Here is a 23,280-nt window from a genome sequence, read left to right as displayed (position 1 = left end):
GTCACTATGACATTTGGCATTTTCAGGATTGAAAAAAGATACATTGATTGCAGTGTTTCAGGAAATTCGGCTAACAGCCATATCATAGCTTCCACGTCAGTAACAGGGAGCTAAATTTTTGAAGAGTCATCCATTGCTTAGGTGAAGGGGCAAAAGCAGGGCAGTGATTTCCTTCATCATCATGCAAAAAAGCAGTGGCATTTCAGAAGAAACGTCAACTTATCTCCACTCTCCAGAGACATTTTACCAGTTTGTTGTAGAGTTTGTTTAAAAAAGACTGATGTGGACCAGTTGGTGGCATGTCATGCCTCCTGGATCAGTTTACCAGGGTTTCCGCAGAGGAAGCAGGCATAGCTGTTAGAAGACTACATCCTGCCATAAGAATTGAACCACTTCTTATGTCTCCATATTGTGTAGCTTTTCAAGCTGGAGCTATTGAAGGAAAGAGTGTGACTAAAGATACGCTGTCACATTCGAATGTTATGTGAGACAGACCTTGCCTACCTTGTATTTCAGGTCTTTGTAGCCTTTGAGGGTGATTCAAAGAGAAGGAATCCTGACAAAAAAGCTGGTCCCTATGGCTGACCAGTTATCCTGGATAGGCATACACTGTTTTCCAAGGCAGCAAGGAGATTATGTGGGAAATGTATTCTCTTCGACCCACAGTCCCCTTGGAATGATTGAGTAGTAGTAAATTGTTCAACATAAACTATATTACAACATTATAAAATATAAGTATTCTTAGACATAGAATGAAAGAATGAAGTGTAACGTGCATTCATGAAAGTGAGCTTAGAAAATATTTTAATTAATTATTCATAGAGTGGAATGCTAGTGTATCAAATTGATGTTTTTAGTATTGCCTCTACTGCTACTTTGTGCTCCTGACATGTCTTTCTGCATTTTACATTTGAAAATCAGTGAAGTGACATCCTGTTACTCAGAAGCTGTATAGTTAGTATTGGATCTCTACATTTGTAGGCATCAGAGTAGGTAATACTGTTCTTAAATCTGTGCTAATACTGGATTGAGAAAATAATAGCTTATTTTCTTGTTTTCAAGAATTAATTCAAACATGTGAACGCCTTTTCATTGTACAGTCTATAGAACTGTAGGTCATTGCATAAGGTTGGGGGTTTAGTATATTTATGTCTACAAGTTAGTAAATGTAGTACCAGACAAAAAGATGTCTTTAAAAGTGTAGGAATTGAAATCGCTTATTTTCCATACACTTACCTTATCCCATTTGTGTGAAAGCATCTCTCTAAAACAGAGTATCTTCTAACATAAAAATTCTCTTTTAAATTGTTAATGCAGTACTAATTTGAGGTTTGTTTGGGTTTTCTTCTAAAGGAAGGAATAGGAAATTGAATTAGAAGTAAAAGCAACATTACAGGAAAGGAAAATGATAGATTTGAAACTTAAAGTCTCTGCTGTTACATCACTCCAAGTTTCATTTGGAGCTGTACCTCTAACAGATTTTATCTCATTAGACTCTACTGAAACTATCTTGGATTACATCAGAATTTAACTTCTTGTGGTTTTTTTCTTAAGGCAAAATTTTTTGAAGGGTTGATACACATTTGTTTTCATGTCTATACTGTTTGATAGAAACTCTTCTACTGCTGGTTATGTCTCTTGATAATATTGAGAAACTACAGTTCACATTACATATATAAGTCTTTCGAAACATTTCATTGTTGAGCTGCATTCAGATTTGAAAATAGATATTTTGATGTGTTTAATACATTTTTCTTCATTCTTCCCAGTGATCAGTGAGACTTTCCAACACAAACATCTAGATGTTCTCTATTTTTGTCAAAAGAACGTGAAAATTGGTCATCTAGAAGACCATATTGCAGGTTTAAATAATTCATCTCTGAATTTACAGATTAAAAGTTAACATTTGAACATTTCAGTTCAAAACTAGATACTGCTGAGGTTTATACCATAAATCTCATTGGCTAGTCTACACATATTACATTCTTAGATCCTAGAAACTAATACTGAAATCACAGAACTTTTTTATTCTTTTAAAATTTAGATCAGGGAAAACATTTGGAAGTAACTTTCTCATTTAAAACTAATGTAGGAGTCTAAACAATTAATTCAGAATACTTAACAAAGGAGATAACCTATCATTTGAAATGCTTGTTTTTATTTCTGCTGCTTTTTCCATTGAATCTGTGCTGCTTCTGTGCAACTGTTTTCCACTGTAGAAACTCCATCCTGCTGCCTTGCTTCTCGTGAGCGTATTTACAAAACTAGTGATGTAGCTGGGCCTGCCTCTGCTATTTCATCTCTCTCTCACAAACTGAAGGGTGGGTATGCATGCCAACGTAGCAAGGTTATTCAGATTTTTACATTCAAAATGTGGGGGGGGCTTTTTTTCCTCCTTCCATTCATTTTCATTTCATTCGCTTAATAAAATAATGTTTTGAAATTAAACATTCAAGTTTGGTATTTGTTGGGAGCTTAATATAGCCAATTCAGTGTTGCCTTCCTGAGTTGCAGCAACTTCATGGTATGCGATCTAGCTATCTCTTTCTGCTTCGTAAAGACAAAGGTGACTTAATCTAATCTCATAACCCTTGTTTTCAACCAACTAGGCAAATGAAATATAGAAGAAAGGAGAAAAAATGCAGGGGGGTGTGGTTTTAAAAATAAAGCAGTTTGCTATATGATTATGCAGTTTTTAATTTTGGGGAAATGTTTTTGTGCTGATATAGTCTAGAATGCTAATTAGGATTGTTTACCTGTATACGTACAAATCCAAACCTTTGTTTTTAAAAAATATAAAATATCTTTTATTGCTGGAAGCTACTGTTAAGCCATGCCTTTCATAAGCAGTTTTGTCCTAGAATGTTTTCCTGTTTGATATTCACGCATATACTTGAATTTGATACATTGCTGAACGGCTTGCAGCATCTTCTGTCCTCTAAGCAGACTATTGTTGTCTTTTTGCTTTTTTTTCCATTATGAGTAATTCTGGAAAAGGTTCTATCTAGAGCATTTTCTCATCTGGCAGACCTTAAATTCATCTTTTTATTTGTTTCTGGGAAAAGTGTGTATAAAGTAATCATGATTTACATTTCTGAATTCATATATCACAAATTAGAGATCTCAAAATAGATCATCAGTAGAACTGGTGAATAACTGAGCGGGCATGAGCAAAATGCTTGGTCTGATATTTAAGAAAATGTTTGGTTTTTTCTTTCAGCAAGAACAATCATTTTATAAACCATGATGTACCATGCTATTTCTTAACTTTCCTCTTCCCCCACTCTTCCCCCCCCCAAAAAATTACTATAGAACTTACAAGAAAAAATAAAGACAGATTAGACTGTCAGAATTTACTATAATGATGTTTGAGATGTTCTCATTATATTCTGCTGTTTACATTTGGCATACTGTTCCTGAATAAAGACAAAATATTTCTTCTCTGCCTGGAGAGGTATGAACTCCTACCATGTTTTATGTCCTGGGAAGCCAGGAGAGTACCCTAAACTTCAAGCTTGTTAAATATTCTGATATAGGTACCCTTCACTTTTTCCTGTTTGTTTTATTATAAGCTACTTAAATATGGAGGTAGCAAAAAAGTAAGAATTGTTTGTAACCTGAAGAAGCATCTGGGTTGCTAGACTTTGCTTAATTTTTTATTTGTGTGTGTGTTGTGAGAGGTAACAGTAGGAAAAAGTGCTTGTATATATTTTCTAGCATAGGGATAAGGCTTTATGATTGAGAACTGGAAGAAATTGGTTCAGATCCATTCATGCAGGAGGAAGTAAACACAGATTTCCTACCTTCTAAGTAAATACAGAAGGTCTTGAATAAAAGATGACTGCCTGTCCTCTCTGTTCCCATTAGACATCAAGGTCCAAATTTGAAGATATTCTTTGATTAACCTAAACCTTATTTTTTAACAAATAAGTGTTTCCCAAAAAATGTGCCCAGATAGTAAAAATAACCTTTTCGTATCTAGAAAAGTAAAATAATCCAAAGTACTGTGACCTAATTCTACAAGCTTTACTAGAGAAACTCTACCATGTTTCACTAATGAACACCCATTCATATCAGGACGTAACTAATACGTTCAAGACTTTGCAGTGCTTTGCAATGCTTTGTGGAGAGAGTTATATTTAATTTGCAACAACGGCTGCATTGCTTATCTTATTTTTCAAAATAGAATTCTTCAAGAGAGAATGAGCGTTCACAGAATTGTTAGGATCAGATTGCTTTACTAAGCTACTTATTTGCATATACTTGTTTTGTATGCATTTATATTAAACTACCCATAGTTTTTATAGTTCTGTAGATTAATATATGTACAAAGTCACTGTGCACAGGAACAATAAATTAGTGCATCAAAATAAAAGGACATCATAGCTAAATCATCAACTCTGGTCTTAGTGACTGAAAAAGGTGGATGTTTTTTTTAGTAGGTTGTGTTCTGGTAGGAGAACATTGACAGTCTGTGGTTTTAAAAAGGTAGATACCTCAGAATATTAACATGAATCATTTTAAGCATGTTTGTAAGCCTCTTACCCAATTTGTCTTATAGCTGTATTTACTTCCTACGTTTCCTGACTGTTGAGCATTAATGAAAATAGATCCGGTAACAGGCTTGATCTTTCTGCAAGTCTTTTTTTGCACTCAGACTGACACACATAGAGATAATAAATAAGTAATCCCTGGTTTCTGTTGCAACTGTGGTAAACTTAGTTAACTCCTGGCATTTTGCCCAAGGATGTAAATTGTGCTTCCTTTACTAGTGTTTTGTGGAAATAGTTAACTGTGCCTTTTGGTACCGCCACAGTAGTGTTTTCTCTGTGAATATTTCCTAACACTTGTTTGTATGTACCTTTGGGAGAAGAAATGTGTTGAAAATAATCTAGGGGGAAAAAAATCCCATTATATTTCCATTCATTTTGATGTGAACAGAAGCATGTGTTTGATTTTTGTCTTGTGTTCGGGTCTTTAATCCTTGTTTTGTACTATTAAAGGTATCACTGTCAAAATATAGTAATTTAATTATAAAATACACTAAACAGGTGACCGAATGAATTTCACAGGAGCTGCTAGACCAATTTCTCCAGCAGGAAAATCAGACATGTCATCAAAACACAGAGCTGACAGCAGGTCACCCAAGCTCGATGTGCGAATGAATAGAGCTGCTGCAGACCAGAAGAAACCTAGGAATACAGAAGGCTTGTCTGCCAGTGAGTCTCTTATGCTGAAATCAGATGCTGCAAAATTGCGGTCAGACTCTCACAGCAGATCTTTGTCTCCAAATCATAACACTTTGCAAACACTAAAATCTGATGGAAGAACAACTACTGGTCTGAGAGCTGAATCACCAGGGCCAGGAAACCGGTCATCTTCTCCAAAGACAAAGACACTTACAGCTGTTAGATCTGGTGCTAGTTCTCCACGATCCTCATCACCCCATGACAAAACTCTACCTCAGAAAGCTCCTTCCCCTGTAAAAACAAAGCTTGATCCTCCTCGAGAACGCTCCAAATCAGATTCTTACACATTAGATCCAGACACCCTTCGTAAAAAGAAAGTACCACTAACAGAACCCTTAAGGGGGAGGTCCACTTCACCCAAACCAAAAATCATTGCAAAAGATGGAAAACCTGTTACAGAAACTGAAAATAGAGCTCCTTCCCCTCATGTGGTACAAGAAAATCTTCACAGTGAGGTAGTTGAAGTATGTACTTCAAGTACTTTAAAGACTGACAGCATTACAGATAGCACCTGTGAAGACAACACAGAATTCAGAAGTCTGGATGATGGTTCTAATAAAGTTCATTTCAGCATAGGAAAAGCACCGCTGAAAGATGAGCAAGACATGAGAGCATCTCCAAAAGTGAGCCGTAAATGTGCTGGTAGGCACACAAGACCCAAAAAGGAAAAATCCAGCTTTCTTTTCAAAGGCGATGGCTCCAAGCCCGTAGAGCCTGCCAAGCAAGCAATGTCACCTTCCGTTGCAGAATGTGCTAGAGCTGTATTTGCTGCGTTTCTCTGGCATGAAGGAATAGTTCATGATGCTATGGCTTGTTCATCTTTTTTGAAGTTCAATCCAGAACTGTCCAAAGAGCACGCACCAATACGAAGCAGTCTTACTCAACAACCTGCAGAGGAAAAAGAAAACAAGTTGAAAAATAGACATTCGTTGGAAATATCATCTGCTCTTAACATGTTCAACATCTCACCTCATGGACCAGATATATCTAAAATGGGTAGCATAAATAAAAACAAAGTCCTCTCAATGTTAAAAGAACCACCTCTGCATGAAAAGTGTGAGGATGGAAAAACTGAAACTACCTCCTTTGAAACGTCAAGTCATCACACAACGAAATCCAAGTCTCCTCTTCCATTAACACTGCAGCACTTGGTAGCTTTTTGGGAAGATATTTCTTTAGCGACTATTAAAGCAGCTTCCCAAAACATGATTTTTCCAAGTCCTGGTTCTTGTGCAGTGTTAAAGAAGAAGGAAAGTGACAAAGATAACAAGAAAACCAAAAAAGAGAAAAAGAAAAAAGAAAAGGTTGAAACTAGGCCAAGGGGAAATCTTTTCGGTGAGATGGCCCAGCTTGCAGTGGGAGGACCTGAAAAAGATACCATCTGTGAGTTGTGTGGAGAATCCCATCCATATCCAGTGACTTACCACATGAGACAAGCTCATCCAGGTAAGATTACACATTTACCTACGTAATTCCCATGTCTATCTGTAAAATATATTGCACACACACGTTTTGGTACTAATTATTGTTATGAAAGTGTGTCAGGCTGTCTTGTCTAACATTTTAACACGGTTCAGTATGTAAGATAAATCAAAACTTATACATGCTAACTTATAAATTACATGGTTTTGTATGTAATTTTAGGTACTTACGGTCTAGGCTTTCAAAGATGCTGAATAAAGTTGTTTGAAAGAAGGCCAAAATAATGAGCTGACTTTACAGTAGACCTTCAGAAGCATGCCATTTGTTACGCTTTACGACTGGAAAGTGTGCTGAGAAAACTGGAAATAAAATAAAAAATATGAGATTGGTTAATTTGAGTTTCAATGTTGCCAAAAGTTTTCTGTTAGTATTCTACTGTGAATAGTAGAAAACTTTCATGTATCCACTGTGTCAGCACTGGGTATCAGTGACTTATTTTTTTTTGGTTTAAAATGTATCTTTTAAAAGAAACCGTACAATCCAGTTCAAGTCTCTAGTCAATATGTACTTGCAAAATACAACCTGAGTCTGCTATTTTGTCTCTTTCTATGGGTGTCTGAATTTTTTTCAGGAGTTAGTTTATTTTAGGAAAACAAGGTAAATCAGTGCTAGCTAAGCATTACCTTAGCTAGTCAACTGAGCTCAAAAGGTACGTAAGTTGTACTTTTGTTAGCTAATCCCTTCTAAATCATTTTCTACAATTTAGCTAGTAAAAAGTAGCCTTATTAAAGACAAAAATACTTCTGTCTTTTCTAGCTTGTAAATATCACTAATTATTTTGGCAGTTAAGAGAAGTTCAGGCTGATGTATGTGCTTATTTTAGCACTGTATGCAAAGTTAAAGCAAAATTAAGGAGCCTTATTATTCAGCAATTATCGGTGCCTTGAATCTTTCCAAGAAACAGTAATTGGCAAAGGAATGCACTTTGTTTCCTTTTAAGCTTTCTTAGACAGGGGGTAGGGGTTTTATGTTTGTTAAATCATAAATAATGTTGGCTAACATACAGTACTGACCTTACCATCACTCAGCTGTCTGAATTAGGGATCTGTCGATGCTTTGGACAAGTTCGTAATAACAACTGGAAAACTACAATGGGTTTGGATTCTTTGGATACCAGTGGGACACATGGTCATGCACCTTGTTTGTCAGTTACTTCAGATATATGGAAAAGGAGAAAATTAGGCCAAGAGAAGACAAGTGTCTTCTTTCCCTCTCTCCGTTCCTCTTTTACAGTAATAAATAATGTAATAATAATCATTCTTTTGATATAATGGGGTTTTTAAATCTTTTTCTCCAATGTAGGTTGTGGCCGTTATGCAGGTGGCCAAGGTTATAATAGCATTGGGCACTTTTGTGGAGGATGGGCTGGTAATTGTGGTGATGGTGGTATTGGAGGAAGCACTTGGTATTTGGTTTGTGATCGATGCAGAGAAAAATATCTCCGTGAAAAGCAAGCAGCAGCAAGAGAGAAGGTATTTGCATCTGTTTCTTACATGTTTAGCTCTCTATCTGTTTAATAGTACTTGTTCACAACTTGAAAATAAGGTAGGGCCATTTAAAAAAAAATGGTAATTCAGAATTCTGGAAGGTTTTAGAATATTCACTTATGTCATTGATGGCTTAAAATAATAAGGTAGAACCTTTGTTGGTTACTTGTGACCAAATTTCTTCCCTTCAGATAGTAGTGCTTTCAAATTTGTAATTTTATTTTTTTATCCCAATAGAACTACAGCACTGAATGTAGTGCCTAATTTTTTAAAAGTACGTGTCATGTTACTTAACTTTGAATTCTGTTTTATTTGTTAACTGAAATGAGTACTGTTTTAACTTTATGTTTGTAGTTTCTTTAATGATCTTATTCATCCAAATCATTGGATACAGATGCCAAATACTGAGCAATTTTTAATGGGAAAAGTACAAAAACTGTTGTTCTTACATGGTTTTCCACAACCAATTTCAAATTCTTGCTTAAAGTATACAAATATACTTTGAGGTTTTAAGATAAGCAGAACAATGCTAATTTAACTTTCTTTTTAAACTAAATTTGTTGAAACTTTTTGCACACAAAATTCGTCTTAAGGAAAACATCAAAATTTTCAGCTGTTTATTAAAAGTTTGCACAGATGAAAATGATAAAGTGTCATTAATAGAATAATAGAAATACATAATAGTAATAGAAATATAGTAATAGAAATATATATATGAAGTAATAGAAACATTTTAGAACAGGAAGGATCAAGCAACTTTATTATAACTGACATTGTCAGCTTTTCCTGTGATGAAGTATAAACATACCAGTTTTAAATTTCTCTAGATTAAACAATCTAGGAGAAAACCAATGCAAGTTAAGACTCCTCGTGCCTTGCCAACTATGGAAGCTCATCAAGTGATTAAAGCCAATGCACTGTATTTACTGTCACTGAGTAGTGCTGCTGAGCCCAGTATCCTCTGCTACCACCCTGCAAAAGCATTCCAATCTCAACTTCCCAGTCTCAAAGAAGGAATTTCTGAAGACTTTCCCATTAAAATGCCATGTCTCTATCTACAGACTTTAGCAAGGTAATTAAAGGAAGTTTATGAATATTGATTTCAACACTCATATCTATTTATGGAGTTGGATAAATATTTGTGTAGAAACACAAATGTAGAACATCCATAGAAAAATACATATTTTCCTAGTTCTTAATTATTTTTTGTTCTTCTTTTACATTTCAATGATCTTGCTCAATTTCTTAGATTGTATTTGCTCCAAGAGTTAAATATACCCTGAGTAGCTTTTGGATGCTAAATATTTTTTAATGACAGCTTAGTTTCTGTCCAAAAAATCTAGAATTTCCTGAAGAATTTAACTTAATATGTTAGTAGCAGACATATGTGCTACTTCCCTCTCTTCACAGTTAAAAATACTAGGAAGGAAACCAGAAGATTTGTGTTTACTTGGTATTGCTATGTAGATTTCACTGTAGTGTCTCATGTTTATGAAGGATAGACATTTGGACCTAAAGTACATAATGGAAATACCTAGTGAAAATACTGAAAGATAGCAAAGGGTGATCCCCTCTCCCTGTATGTTGAAAATGCCATTATATTTTCCACTAACACTTGTAAGTCACAACCAGCATAAATGCATTAGGTGAGGGGTAAATGAATAGCACTGGCTGGCTAAATAGATTGGCAAACGACTTTTGTGTATGTGTGTGTGTGTTTCAGGAATTTGTAATCCTTAATCCTAATTTTAAAATCTATTTTGATGTAGGCATCATCATGAAAATTTTGTTGGGTACCAGGATGACAACCTTTTCCAGGATGAGATGAGATACCTGCGCTCAACTTCAGTACCTGCACCGTACATCTCAGTTACTCCTGATGCAAGTCCTAATGTCTTTGAAGAGCCAGAGAGTAACATGAAATCTATGCCCCCAAGGTACTTCCTTGTAATTCTAGGTACTACATACAAATAGTAAAGCATTAGCATAACACCAATTAAGGGGAAAAAAAAAAAAAAAAAAAAGAGGAAAACATTGCTGTAGTTAAGTAACTAAAGGATCAGATCAGCCCAGATCAGTCTCTGGAATGTTAGCAAAAACGCCAAAAACATATGAAGCTGTAGTTAGAAAAGGATCTTCAGTGAATCATAGCATATCAGGTATATTTTCAACCATTAGCAATGCAAGTTTGCAAATTGGATTTGAAACTTTTACCTGTAATGCAAACCAGTTGCTTCCCTCTAGAAAGATCTTGGGTTTACAACATAAATATGAAAAAATGTTCTTCAGTAATTGATAATGACTCTTAGTATACCTCAGGGAAATTTTTATTTCCCCATAGAGACAAATACAATTTCTCAAGAATCTCCAGAACTGAAGAAAGGGTCCAAGGACCAATCAACCAGCTGTTGCGAACTCCTTGAAAATGTAGCAGGTCTTTTTCCCCTGTATTTCTATTCTTTAACGCCTCTGACTATAGCGCAGATTAGTGGCCTTTTTGAAAGGCAGTGCCTATTATTCTCCTTTCAGGATTTCATTCTGAAGGGAAGTTTGAACAGGAGGGAATTTCATTGCCTTACATTTTTCAAAGCAAGTGTTGCTGCTTCTTTCTGTGGAAAGTTAGAATGTCACTGAATGACAGCTTAATGCTATCTAAGACCAAGAGTGCTAGATGGTTTCTGTCAAGTTAAGCCAGTTTCTTACCTTATTAAGTTTACTGTGATCTAATTCAGGCAATAACAGAATTTTTTGTTTTGCCAGGGAAAAAAAAGGCTTTTACTGTTACTTAATAATAGTCCAGAATCAACTTAGATGCTTGGTATTTTGAGATGTTAAACAGTGATTCCTCATATTACAATGAGGATGTAATGAAGACAAAACTTGCTTTTAGTCTGTATTTATTTCAATCTGTTATATTTTATACTGACAGCAAAAACAGCTCATTGCAATACTGCAATCTACAATGTAGTCTTTTCAGAAATAGAACTTTTGTAACAAAACTCCTTAGGAGTGCATCGTATTGCTATATTCCTTTATTAAAACTGTGGACACCATGGTCTCCTGAGGCCTATAGGGACAGCATAAACTGGGAATTCTTCTGCAGACTGTAAGAAGTCCACTGAAGGTAAGGGGTAAAACATGTCAGAGGCGTAGCCATAGCAATTGAAAATTGGCTTTAAAGCTAATGATACTAGAAACTTTTACTTCATGTAAAGTTCTAAATTTCAGTTTGCTTGCAATTAAAAGTTCACTCCATAGGTGTTTTCACGAGCATTCTCAGGGAAAATTTGGTCTGAAACTTCAATTCAGGCACAATCTGAACGTTTGTAGTCTCTCTAAAAAAATACCTAAATTCTTGGGACTTGCCATGTACACCATTACACTTGTTTATAAAGCACTTGCATGCTTTTTCACCATGTGTAATTCTAAAACATGTTCCTTCTTTTCCAGCCTTTAAACAGTTATTAGGTACATAAGACAAAGTTTCATGCAGTAGCAGCATTTTCATTATTACGAAACGCATGTGTCTTTATTTAATATTTATGTATAATTCAAGTATATTCTATATATTCATTAATGAGTCTGTAACTTCACTGTTTTCTTTGTAGTTTGGAAACCAGTCCAATAACAGATACAGATCTTGCAAAGCGTACAGTCTTTCAAAGGTCATATTCAGTTGTTGCATCAGAATATGACAAGCAGCACTCGATTTTGCCAGCCCGTGTAAAGGCAATCCCTAGGAGACGAGTCAACAGTGGAGATGCAGGTAAGAGCACAGACATGAGAAGCAGTGGAAAAAGTATTCAAAGATATATGGCACTGGGTTTGCAGTTCTTGGAAACTGTAGACAAATATAATTATGTATAAATAGATGTAATGGCTTTCATTTCTGGTTTTTAATAAACATTAGCTGTTTCTTAATCTGCACAGGGTTAGTCTAAGAACAGCTCAGGAATTACTGAGGTTCTGAAATTTGTGATGCATCTTTTGTGCTTGATTTCAAAGTTAAAGTGGTATTTTCTTTCTCTGTTGAAGCATCATTTTTCCATAGTGCTTTTTTTAAATGCATTTTTCGTGTAGAAGAAATGAAAAAAAATATTAATTCTAAAATGGCTCCATTGCTTTTTATTTTTACTGTGGCTATAAAATTAAAATGCACAAATAACCTGATGTATGCATATTTTTATGCTTTTGAATAGAAGTGGGGTCCTCCCTCCTGAGACATCCATCTCCTGAACTTTCTCGGTTAATCTCCGCCCACAGCTCTCTTTCCAAAGGAGAGAGAAATTTCCAGTGGCCAGTATTGGCATTTGTAATCCAGCATCATGATCTGGAAGGACTTGAAATAGCAATGAAACAAGCCTTACGGAAATCTGCTTGCCGAGTCTTTGCCATGGAGGTATTAATGTACTAATAGATCTTGTATGATTAAAATAAGACATTTTTAAATTCTATCTTAATTTTTCTTTCAGAATTTTTAAATATTTTTTTTACAAAAAAGCGATGTGCAGTAAACCTATATTAAAAGTTCAGTTACCTGTATTATTAACTCTAAAAGTTATGAATACAGAAGTATTGTTTGTAAACCTTCCTCAATATTATATCTGTTGTGTAGAAAATCTCTGACAAAAGAATATTATTAAGGCTGCAAAAATCAACTATAAAAAGACTGCTTTCTCCTCATTTGCCCAGCATCTTCCAGGTCTTATTTGCCATTCCTTTTTCAAATCTGAGACTGAGTATTCTTTCTTTAGAATTGTTTTGGTGCTGGTAATAGCTAGATATTTCACAACTTCCTTCTGAGATGGACGAATGCTACCCCTGTTATGTAGATAATGAATGAGCGACCAAAAGATCCATTAAAGATCAGTTGCTTCAATAAAAGCTACAAGAGACAGCCTCATTGAGGGCTTTTTTTGTTGTTGTTTTGTATTTATTTTAGCTAAGCTTTAATAATGTTTCTTCTGAACTTGTATACAGCATGGGTATTTTCCAAATATTTTTAATGTGTGAAAATATAGATGGATTTTCTCAGATGAAGTAAAAACCACACCTCTACTGTTAAGCAACTGTCAAATTTCCAAACATCAGTGTGAAAAGTGTTGCAGCTTTTAGAAGAATTTAAGAATATTATAGTTTTAAAAAACTTTTTTTCCCCATTATGTTGACTTTTTGGAAGTGGCTTAATTGTTTTGATTAATTCAGTCAATGGCAGAGACCAAACAGGGAAACCACATCTCAGCCTACAGAGTTCTAAATTAAGAAGGATCTTTACTTGTTTAACCGATTTAAATAGTAAGGAGTGCTGCCACCTTATCCTGTAATAATCTCTGAATATACTTCAGAACTTTGCTTTTTCATCCTAAAAGCTTTTTTCAAAGAACTTATTTTGGTGTACGGTGTTTGTGAATTACTTTGCTATATCCTGTGTAATATAGTTGTCATTTTAATAAACTGTTGTAGCTACAGAACAATGTGTCTTACTTGAAGACCTTTGCATTATTGTTTGTCTGTCCAAAAGCATCAGTGCACCTCCTTAAATACATGGTTTAAGGAATGGTTTTTACTGCAGGTTTGATTAAGCAATTATAGTAACTCCATGCGTGTGTGTTATTTTAGGCTTTCAACTGGCTGCTTTGTAATGTCATTCAAACAACTTCTCTTCATGATATTTTGTGGCATTTTGTGGCTTCCCTGACCCCTGCACCTGTAGAGCCTGAAGAAGAGGAGGATGAAGAAAATAAATCAAATAAAGAAAATGCAGAACAGGTAGGTAAGGTTTAGTGTTCCCTTCATAAATGCAGCATCTCTGTTGATTTAGTAGTCAGTTTAGAAATATTTTTATTGTATGTAAAAAACAAAACAGAACAAAAATAAATAGACCCTTAATCCTCTCAGTAAAAACAGTATCTTAATGATGGAATAAAAATTCTTAGTCTTAAATTGTATTTGATCTCCTTTGGTAGTCATAGATAAATTATTTTTTCTTCTCAAATCACCAGATTTTGTGTGCTGATGCATTATTTTTGTGAGTATTCAGAGGAAGGAAGGAGAAAAAAAAAAGCATAAGCACATTGCTAATCTAGTAACAAAAAAAATGAACTGTTTGCTTTTTATTCTTCCTTTGCCCCCCAATAAGAAGAAAGAAAAGAGAAAATATTTTTTAGAGAAGCTTTGTTGTTTGGTCTGCTGTGTCTTTCAGTGCTTTAAGAAAAGTCTGTAGATAATTCTGAAAATCTGTAGTTAATTTAAGTAATTCTAAGTATAGAGAGAAGTATATATTAAAACAAATTATATGTACACTAAATGTAGTTAATTTAGTGATTTTAAAAAAATTTACAGTTCTGAAAATGTAGCATGTAAAATGGTATAGTCTAACATAGCACTCTTCCAAAAGGTAGGCAGTAGCTCTCTGCATTATATTGTGAATATTGTTTCTGTGCACGGCTCCAACTTTCTGCCTTCCAATAGTAACTGCACATCAAAAGCACTGCTAGAGTGAGGGAAATGTGTTCTTGCTGGTCAGCCTACAGAATAAGAACCTTTACTATATAAAAGAATAAACAAATATTGTCTTAGCTGTAGTTTGGATAATTAATAATTGAAAGTTAAAGGACATTAGAAAGGAATGTTAAAATATGCCATTTCTGCTCTGGTGGGAATGCTGCTTCTCCTTGATACAATGAAGAGGGGGGACTTAAAAAATTCTCCTTGATCACTTGGGTAGGATGAATAATTTAATGGCATACAGAAACTGGCAACAGTTTTCAGCTAATTGTTAAATATTGTTCAGGTGATGTATATTCAAATCAGATCTTCCTTTAGTAGTCTGATCATATGATAAAAAATACCCATGTAATCTATGTACCTAATGTAATTAATCCAAGGCAGTTTGGTGCTTTTCCACAAATGGGATTCACTTCCTTATGTGAAATATTTTTACTTATTCTTTTAACATACAGGGAGAGGGTGAGAAAGCCCAGGGATGAATTCTGTAAAAATAGGAGATGGAGATCTAAAACCATAAATGATTTAACACATAAAATGTAGGTTCAAGGTCAATGTCCTTCCTAAAGCAAAACAAAATGCCAGAATTACCAAGCTCCAGAGGAGGCAGGGGGAGCAAGATGTTATAAGGTGAATGCTTAGGCTTTGAACTTTTTCTGAATAATTGGTTTTATTTAGTGTAGAGTTCAATCTCATGCTTCTTACTTGGTACGCTGAGCACACTTTACCACATTAGGCCCTCCAGGAAAACAGAGAGAAATGTCTGGTTTGATGGTTCTTGGCTAGGTAAGCATGTGCCTAAAATTTATTTCGAGTAATACCATAGCATTTCTAGGCATTCAAGCAATTGAGATGTGTGGGAAATGTACTTGCAAGAATATACATAGACAATTTAATGGGTTTTAAAATAGTAAGTTTTAATCTGGATTTGGATGTCAGTAGGTTGGGGGCATGCAGCTGGGTTCCATGGTTCAAGCAGTATCAGATTCTCTCTTAAGAAGCAAAGAGTCTGTATCCTTCGTAAATGAGTCTTTCTCTGCCTTCTGACATAGGGTATCATGATCAGAACCTCCTTCTCTTTCTCTGCTACTCCTCCCCATAACAAACCTTGCTGGCCCCCACCCTCTTTGGCCCTCTGCTGCTGTCTTCATACCCACTGCCCAGTGGAACGTGGCTCCCAATGCACAGCCATTCCGATACTAGCACACCATTACTAAGAATCATTATTTTCACAGCTCTAATGAAATAAAGCAGCTGATAACCCTAGCTTAATTAGCAAGTTTGTTATGGCTGGTTTTTGCTGCTCATAAAAGTTGTTATTAACAGCTAGAATATGTCATTTTTCCTAGTTTGTTTCTTTGTTTTCAAATTATTGCAATGTTATCTTTTGCCTATGTAAATCATGAGAAACATGTGGTAGTATACAGTATACTTCCCAAATTCCTTGTTTAGTGTTCATGTATAACTTGTTACTGTAAAAATTCTCTGGAAGTAACTGCTTTGAAGTTCACATTCATTACAGGATTGTTGTAGTTATTCTTAAACCAAGTATCATTAATGTTTTTGTTTCTATTTATTTTTTTTTTTCTCTGAAAGTCTGTTAACAACATACAAATTGCTTTGCATCTTAGGAAAAAGACACAAGAGTGTGCGAACATCCTCTGTCAGATATAGTGATTGCTGGTGAAGCAGCTCACCCATTACCCCACACTTTTCATCGCCTTCTCCAGACAATCTCTGATCTCATGATGTCTCTTCCCAGTGGTAGTGCATTACAGCAAATGGCCTTAAGGTAAGCACAAATTAAGACAATTCTTAAAAGGCTGGAAATGTTGTAACATTATACATGAAAAGATTTTGCAACGTAGATAGGAAGTCTGAAATGACTTTATGTGCCCATGTGAAAAGGAACATATCTATCCTTATGCATAGGAAAGATACATGTAAAAGATGCATTTATGTGTTTCTACATATAAATAACAGTATAAAAGACTTTATAGAGAAAAATATATTTGCTTGTAAATTCTGTACTATATCCACTATGGAAAAAAACCATATCATCAAATAATACGGTGGTATCTGTGTGTGTATGTGCATGGTAGCATGATACCTTTTACTCAGAAATCCATCATCTGAATAGTGTCCTTAAACGGTTTGAAATTTTTCCTGTGTATCTGTCTCAAATATACAATTTGAATAATAATGATACTACTCACTGTTAAAATTCTAAGAAACGTTTATTCTTGCCTTCCTCAAAATGATGCATAGAAACACTTAAGATCCTGCAATAATTTGAAGTTAAAGTTTTATAGAAAATACTTTGAGAAGCAAAAATGTAATTAAGTTTCACTGATAGGTTATGTCTTTTAAACAATATTCAAAATTTCGAAGTCCACTAAATGTGTTTTCAGGTGCTGGAGTCTCAAATTCAAACAATCTGATCACCAGTTCCTGCACCAGAGCAATGTTTTTCATCATATCAACAATATTTTGTCTAAATCTGATGATGGAGATAGTGAAGAGAGTTTTAGTATCAGCGTTCAGTCTGGTTTTGAAGTGATGAATCAGGCAAGTATTACATTTCTCTCTCAGAAGCAGAGATTGATTGTGAACAGCCTGTACTTTCTACGATCATTCTGTTTGAATTAAAACATTTTTTATTGCAATATCGTATTTCCTTTAATATATCTCAGTTTGGGATCTTGTTGCTGATATTCAGGTTCTCATATTTAACTTCAAAGGTACAAGTATTGAGCCTTAGCTCATCTATCCTAAATTTTGGAGCAGTGCCTGTAAGTGCCTCTTTGCAAGTAAAGTGTTTGGGGGTCTCTTGTAGTTCATTCAGTTAATTCATTTCCTTTATTTAGTCCATTTTTTAAATGCTTTATACTCCAGTTATTACTTGCTTATATCTTTTTTTTATTTCTGTTATTCTGAGGATTAGAAATTAGTACTCCTGATGAATATCTTTAAAGTGCTTTCTTCCATTTATTAATAAATTTAGGCATTTCCTAATATATTCAGCTGTTAGCTAGAAGTAATTTGAACCAATAAATGACAAATTTCTTCTTTAATTCAGAGTGCAGATTCTTCAGAACAAAAAAGCCTGTATGGTTTAAAAAAATGTAAATAATGCCTGTATTTGGGGTTATTTTCAGATATTATTAAATATTCTCATTTGTTTTCACAGGAACTGTGTATAGTGGTTTGTCTAAAAGACCTAACCAGCATTGTTGACATTAAAACATCAAGCCGACCGGCTATGATTGGTAGTTTAACAGATGGATCTACAGAAACGTTCTGGGAGTCAGGAGATGAAGATAAAAACAAAACTAAAAACATCACAATTAACTGTGTAAAAGGAATCAATGCACGTTATGTGTGTGTTCACGTAGACAATTCCAGAGATCTTGGGGTAAGAGGAAAACGAAATTAAATGTCTCTCATTGCAGTTGCATATCAAAGTTGATTGTATTTATCAGTCAAGAACACAGTTTTCTTTGTCCAGTTCAGTTCTAATTCTGAAGCTCACATTTCAAAGTAAAGTTTCTGATTCTTGTGGTTTTGAAAGCAGTAGCTGATGTGATCAGACCAATCCAATTAAATGTGCAGTTTGCATGAACTAACGTGTTCAATTTCAGATGCATTTTGAAGCATTTGATTATTTCCTAAGTTACTTTTCCGTCTCATGATTTCTGTCGAAGCATTCAAGTAAGGAGTTTTCATAAAATCCAGACTGTCTTCTAGACTTACTGCATTCAGGTTTATTCTGTACAGTAATATTAGAAATATATCTTTATTTCAACTCCAACTTTTAATACAAGGAGCAATTTTTTTCTTTTTTTTTTTTTGAGAGCTGTGCTTTGGAATCCTTTGTCCTTGGTTTTGATCACTTTTTAATTTTTTTTTTTTAATGAAACAAATTGCCACTCTTTTATGTACATTCTCTCTTAACAGAGAAGGAATAGAATGGTCCTCAGTTGAAGTGTTGTGTTCTTACTTTGCTTGTCTTTTGCAGAATAAAGTGACTTCAATGACCTTCCTAACTGGCAAGGCGGTAGAAGATCTCTGCAGAATAAAGCAGGTAAACATTTTAACAGCTGACATTGAAAAATTGATGTCATTTTGCCTGCATAGAGCAGAGATTTTCTAAGCAAATAGTTTCAATTTTTTATAGTAGATAAATTATTTTACAAACATCAGGTATCATAATATTATTGGAAAATACTGTATTATTAATGACAGAATTCAGTTATATAAACTGAATATTGATCAAGCTTTTACTCTTTTACTGAAACAGAACAGGGTAATATGAAATGTTCCTTAGATATTTTTTTTTTTTTTGGTTTTTAATTGCTGAAGCTGAAAGTGTAAGTGTCCATGTAGGAAGTTTCCAAAAAAGAGTGTTTAGGTTGTGTTTTATAAGGTCCAACAAGCTGATTGATTTCTTTTACAGTACTTACATCTGAATATACCTGAAATAATTGCATTAATTAGTATAACACATTGTTACATATTCCGATGCCTGTCTTCTTGGTGTTGCACCTTTACCTGCTTCATGGAATCATTTTTCATTAAAGAAATGCAGCTTAAGAGTTAGCAGAAGTAGAACACCATGAGAAAGGAGAAAATAAATCGTTTACCCTTAAGACAAGTTTTTCTAGTTACATGGTCTAATATACATTTATAGCATGCATTTTACCCTGCTATTTTAGTTCTCAGCTTCAGGTGGCTGAAGACTTCTGTCCAGAGACTCGAGTTCAGAATGGTATTCAGTCTTTATACTTCTGTTGCGAAGCCAAATGATAGACACGTGTGTTTTTTACAGAGAATAATGTTTTTTATTTTGACATTGGTGTGACCCGACAAAGATATTTAAGGTTTCAAGCAGGCAGTTACCATTTTGGGCTCAAAACTTTATTTGGATTATTGACAATCAGTGGTAAAATTCTTCAAGAAGCAGCATTGTCTTACTGCAAAGAGATGGCTTGCTTTTCTCTACCTGTTATCCTCAGAGAGCATTTACAGCAAAGATACAGCTCCAAAAGTTGTTACAAACCTGAAGAAAAAAAACTTTGGTACAGTGGGCTCATACTAAATGGTGAAGTGTGAGCGTGTGTATATATGTAGAGAGATATAAAGTGTGTGTGTGTGTGTATATTCCTCTGTGAGTCTATATATGTAGATAGAAAATATAGATGGAAACACACGCACCCCTCTTGGATAATTCTTTTTTTGTGAGAAGACTGACTTGGTATGCCTGGCTGTCCAGCTAAATAAAAGAATGCTACAGCACAGCTCAGGTGCTGGACTTGCTATCATTGACACAGCTTGTTAGCTTGGTGCCTGGCCTTGTTTGTGTCTGCTGAAACAGTGCCCTGGCATTTCTTCAGGGATGGTTCAGTCCCAGGAGACAGGCAGGACTTGATTCAGCTTTGCTCCCTCTGCTGAACAGTCCTCTGACACTTCATCAACAGCTTTTCATCTTCAAACACACATACTACACCCTAACTCATGCATACCCTGTCTCATGGTATTAAAACAAAAAAAAAGCCAGTCTTGTCTGCTGCAGCACAGTTCAATGCAGACACTGAGAATTAGCATAGAAATGGGAAAGAACAAATATTAGCTTGGTTATAATTGAGCCTATGGATATGAGAGAGGGCTGGCTTGGCTCAGGGCCAAGTGCAGTTTAGGCTGCTTGGGCTGCTCGGAGCTGTGATGTGAGGCACGGCACCCTAGCGGGTTTTGGCTTCCAGTAGTGACATCACAGTTTAAATCTTAAAACATTATTCACATTCTTTAAAAAAAATATATATTTGTTTTAAAATCATTTGATACAGTTCATCTGTCTTTTTTACAACTGTTAAGTCCTGCATCTCTTGATAAGACTATCAGACATTGACTTCCACACAGTTACAATTTCTTTGACAGGTGTTTATGTGCATAGGGATGAAATAACTACTGATAATTGTGTGTTACGTTTTCAGTTAATTTTCAGGCTGCTTTTTTTTGTTGTTTGTTAAAAGTAGTGAGCAAATATTAGATCAAAGTGTTTTTTTGAATATGTGAACTGTTGCTTAGAGGATGAAAGGAATAGATAAGCCACTATTTCTAATAGGCTTTAAAGACCAAAAATAAATATCTATATTTAATTCTTTTTAAGTTTGAGAATTTTTTTAATCAGAATTAATGATGTTGAATGTTTTTATAATTAAACATCTTAGTCTTACTGCTCAGGATGAAAATTTCATAGCAAACAGTGTTTTGGTTCCTGCAGTATATGACAGGTTTGGTTTAGAAGTAGGTGACTTTTTGTTTGATGTAATAATGTCAGTTCCTCTCTTTATATTCCTGTTTAATAGGTAGACTTGGATTCAAGACATATTGGCTGGGTAACCAGTGAACTTCCTGGGGGTGACAATCACATCATCAAAATTGAATTGAAGGGTCCAGAGAACACACTAAGAGTTCGACAAGTGAAAATTCTTGGATGGAAAGATGGTGAAAGCATTAAGATAGCAGGCCAGATTTCTGCAAGTGTAGCTCAACAAAGAAACTGTGAATCTGAGACGCTGCGAGTGTTCCGACTTATTACATCCCAGGTGGGATTTTAATGTGTTATACAGTGAAAGTTAATACAAGTTGTAGACTTTTGGTGCTTCATCTTTTAACGTGAAATGTCACATCTGCACAAAATCTCTGAGATAAGATAATTGTCACTTTCTTCCTTCCAGGTATTTGGAAAACTCATCTCTGGAGATGCTGAGCCAACCCCAGAACAAGAAGAAAAAGCGCTGTTGTCTTCCCCAGAAGGAGAAGAAAAAGTACACAATGTATTTATTTGTATTCTATCAATAATACTTTGCTGAAAAAATGATCCAGGATGATTTTCAATATTTATCCTATGTCTTATGATATGTAATCTTCAGATCAAAACAGAAGTAAAATGTCACAATTGTTATTTTTAAAATAATATCATTAAGAAACTACACTAGTATCCTTTTACCTAGTATACTGTCCTGTTTTCTAGCAAGGATTTGTTCAAGTTTTCCTGAAAAGGTCACTGTATCTGGACTGTCATGTTTAATAGCCAAAATAGGACTGTCCTCAATGAAAGTAATTTCATTTTTCAGGTGACATATATAGTTCTGCTCTACCCAGTACCTAAGGGCAATAAGTTTCGTGACTGAATTATGCATTTATAGAAGTGTATTTTTCTCACACCTGCTGTGTGGTAACTCAATTGTATGTTCCCTGTTTCTTCTACTGTGAAATATATAAACTGAATAGTATATTCCATGCACTGCTTTACAAAGACTTAAATCAGTCATTGTATTAAGCTACGAAAAGATGCTAAATCTCAGACTCAGGTAATTGTACTTTGGTTTGCTTATGTTATTTTGTTTCATGCTCAAATTGCCTCTTATAAAGAAAAAGTAAATCCAGCTAAGAGGCATTAACCATAGTTAAATTGATCTTGCCTATATATCTTATTTCTCTGTAACAAAAAGCTACAAACTTCTAAAACAAAGTTCATTGATATATTCCATGTTAATTGCTACAGTAATTAGGAAATGTAATTGAAAGTCTTGACCTAATATTTAATATGCTTTTTACGAAGGCAACATCAGATGCAGACCTGAAGGAGCACATGGTAGGGATCATATTCAGCCGGAGCAAACTGACAAATTTGCAGAAGCAGGTTTGTTCATTCTGAAATGCTTTGAGGAATAAATATTTGTGTGTTGTAATAAATATGCTCATTTTCAGTGACTATAGAACTTTTTATTTGACACTTGCAGTTCTTCTGTTGTTCTGTATAATCAAATTTTGGCTTACATTTTAAATAGTGTGTGTGTGTGTGATATGAAAAATCTGCTGAAACTGACACTGAAAAGATTCACTTTGATAGGATAAAAACCTCTATCCTATTAGACTCAATTTAAAAAGTTTTAGAATTGAGTTCTAAATGGTACTTATTCGTGTTTGATGGTAATAATAGCGTAATAGTAGAGCCTCTCAAGTTTCTAGGAGAGGTTCAGCGACAGAGTTTAGATTTTAGTTTGCACAGTTTTTCCCCATTTGTGTTATCAAAAAATATTTGGGTTCAACAAAATTTAATCCTAAAAAGGTAATCAGTGCATAGATTCTATAATTATTTTTTCCTGCAGTCAATGAATGTTTGGGTTTGTGGTTTTCTTCCTTATCTTTGTTTTTCTTAGCATAAAGCAGTAGAGTATGTTTTTACTTTTTGTTTTGAATACTTATTTTTTAAAAAATAGACCAATTAAAGCATCCTTTATATTATCTTTATTACAACTATCATGAGACAAACATTGCTGTAAAGATTTTCACGGTAATACAAGAACTATTAGATAAGTTCTGAAGTTTGTTAGAATACTAAATCATGCAGGATCTACTTTTTTGTCACCCATCTCAGCAAACTTTAAAATCTCCTAAAAATGCTTTTTAACATGCTATCAGTAAGACAAAAACATGGTTCTAAAAATTTTTAAGCTTTCTGAATGGTAAACTAAACAAGAGACTAAGTA

The 23,280-nt window shown here is 34.6% G+C and overlaps 1 protein-coding gene across 20 annotated transcripts in view; it reads left to right on the top strand.

The window, feature by feature from the left end:
• MYCBP2 (MYC binding protein 2) overlaps positions 1-23,280 on the top strand; it is a 200,770-nt gene that overhangs the window by 157,184 nt on the left and 20,306 nt on the right. For 16 of the 20 annotated variants that reach the window (XM_037377066.1, XM_037377073.1, XM_037377063.1 and 13 more), the window contains 14 exons: positions 5,052-6,695; positions 8,034-8,203; positions 9,046-9,290; positions 9,988-10,155; positions 11,827-11,984; positions 12,418-12,617; positions 13,838-13,987; positions 16,357-16,517; positions 17,137-17,293; positions 17,916-18,140; positions 18,744-18,809; positions 21,091-21,330; positions 21,463-21,561; positions 22,350-22,430. In XM_037377066.1, coding sequence (XP_037232963.1) covers positions 5,052-6,695; positions 8,034-8,203; positions 9,046-9,290; positions 9,988-10,155; positions 11,827-11,984; positions 12,418-12,617; positions 13,838-13,987; positions 16,357-16,517; positions 17,137-17,293; positions 17,916-18,140; positions 18,744-18,809; positions 21,091-21,330; positions 21,463-21,561; positions 22,350-22,430 — 3,764 coding nt within the window. The remainder of the gene's footprint in view (positions 1-5,051; positions 6,696-8,033; positions 8,204-9,045; positions 9,291-9,987; positions 10,156-11,826; positions 11,985-12,417; positions 12,618-13,837; positions 13,988-16,356; positions 16,518-17,136; positions 17,294-17,915; positions 18,141-18,743; positions 18,810-21,090; positions 21,331-21,462; positions 21,562-22,349; positions 22,431-23,280) is intronic. The other 4 variants (XM_037377077.1, XM_037377060.1, XM_037377070.1 and 1 more) reach the window with 2 other exon arrangements.

Source organism: Falco rusticolus, chromosome 2 (assembly GCF_015220075.1).
Source record: "Falco rusticolus isolate bFalRus1 chromosome 2, bFalRus1.pri, whole genome shotgun sequence".
NCBI lineage: Eukaryota > Metazoa > Chordata > Aves > Falconiformes > Falconidae > Falco > Falco rusticolus.
This window is presented reverse-complemented; position numbering and strand designations above follow the sequence as displayed.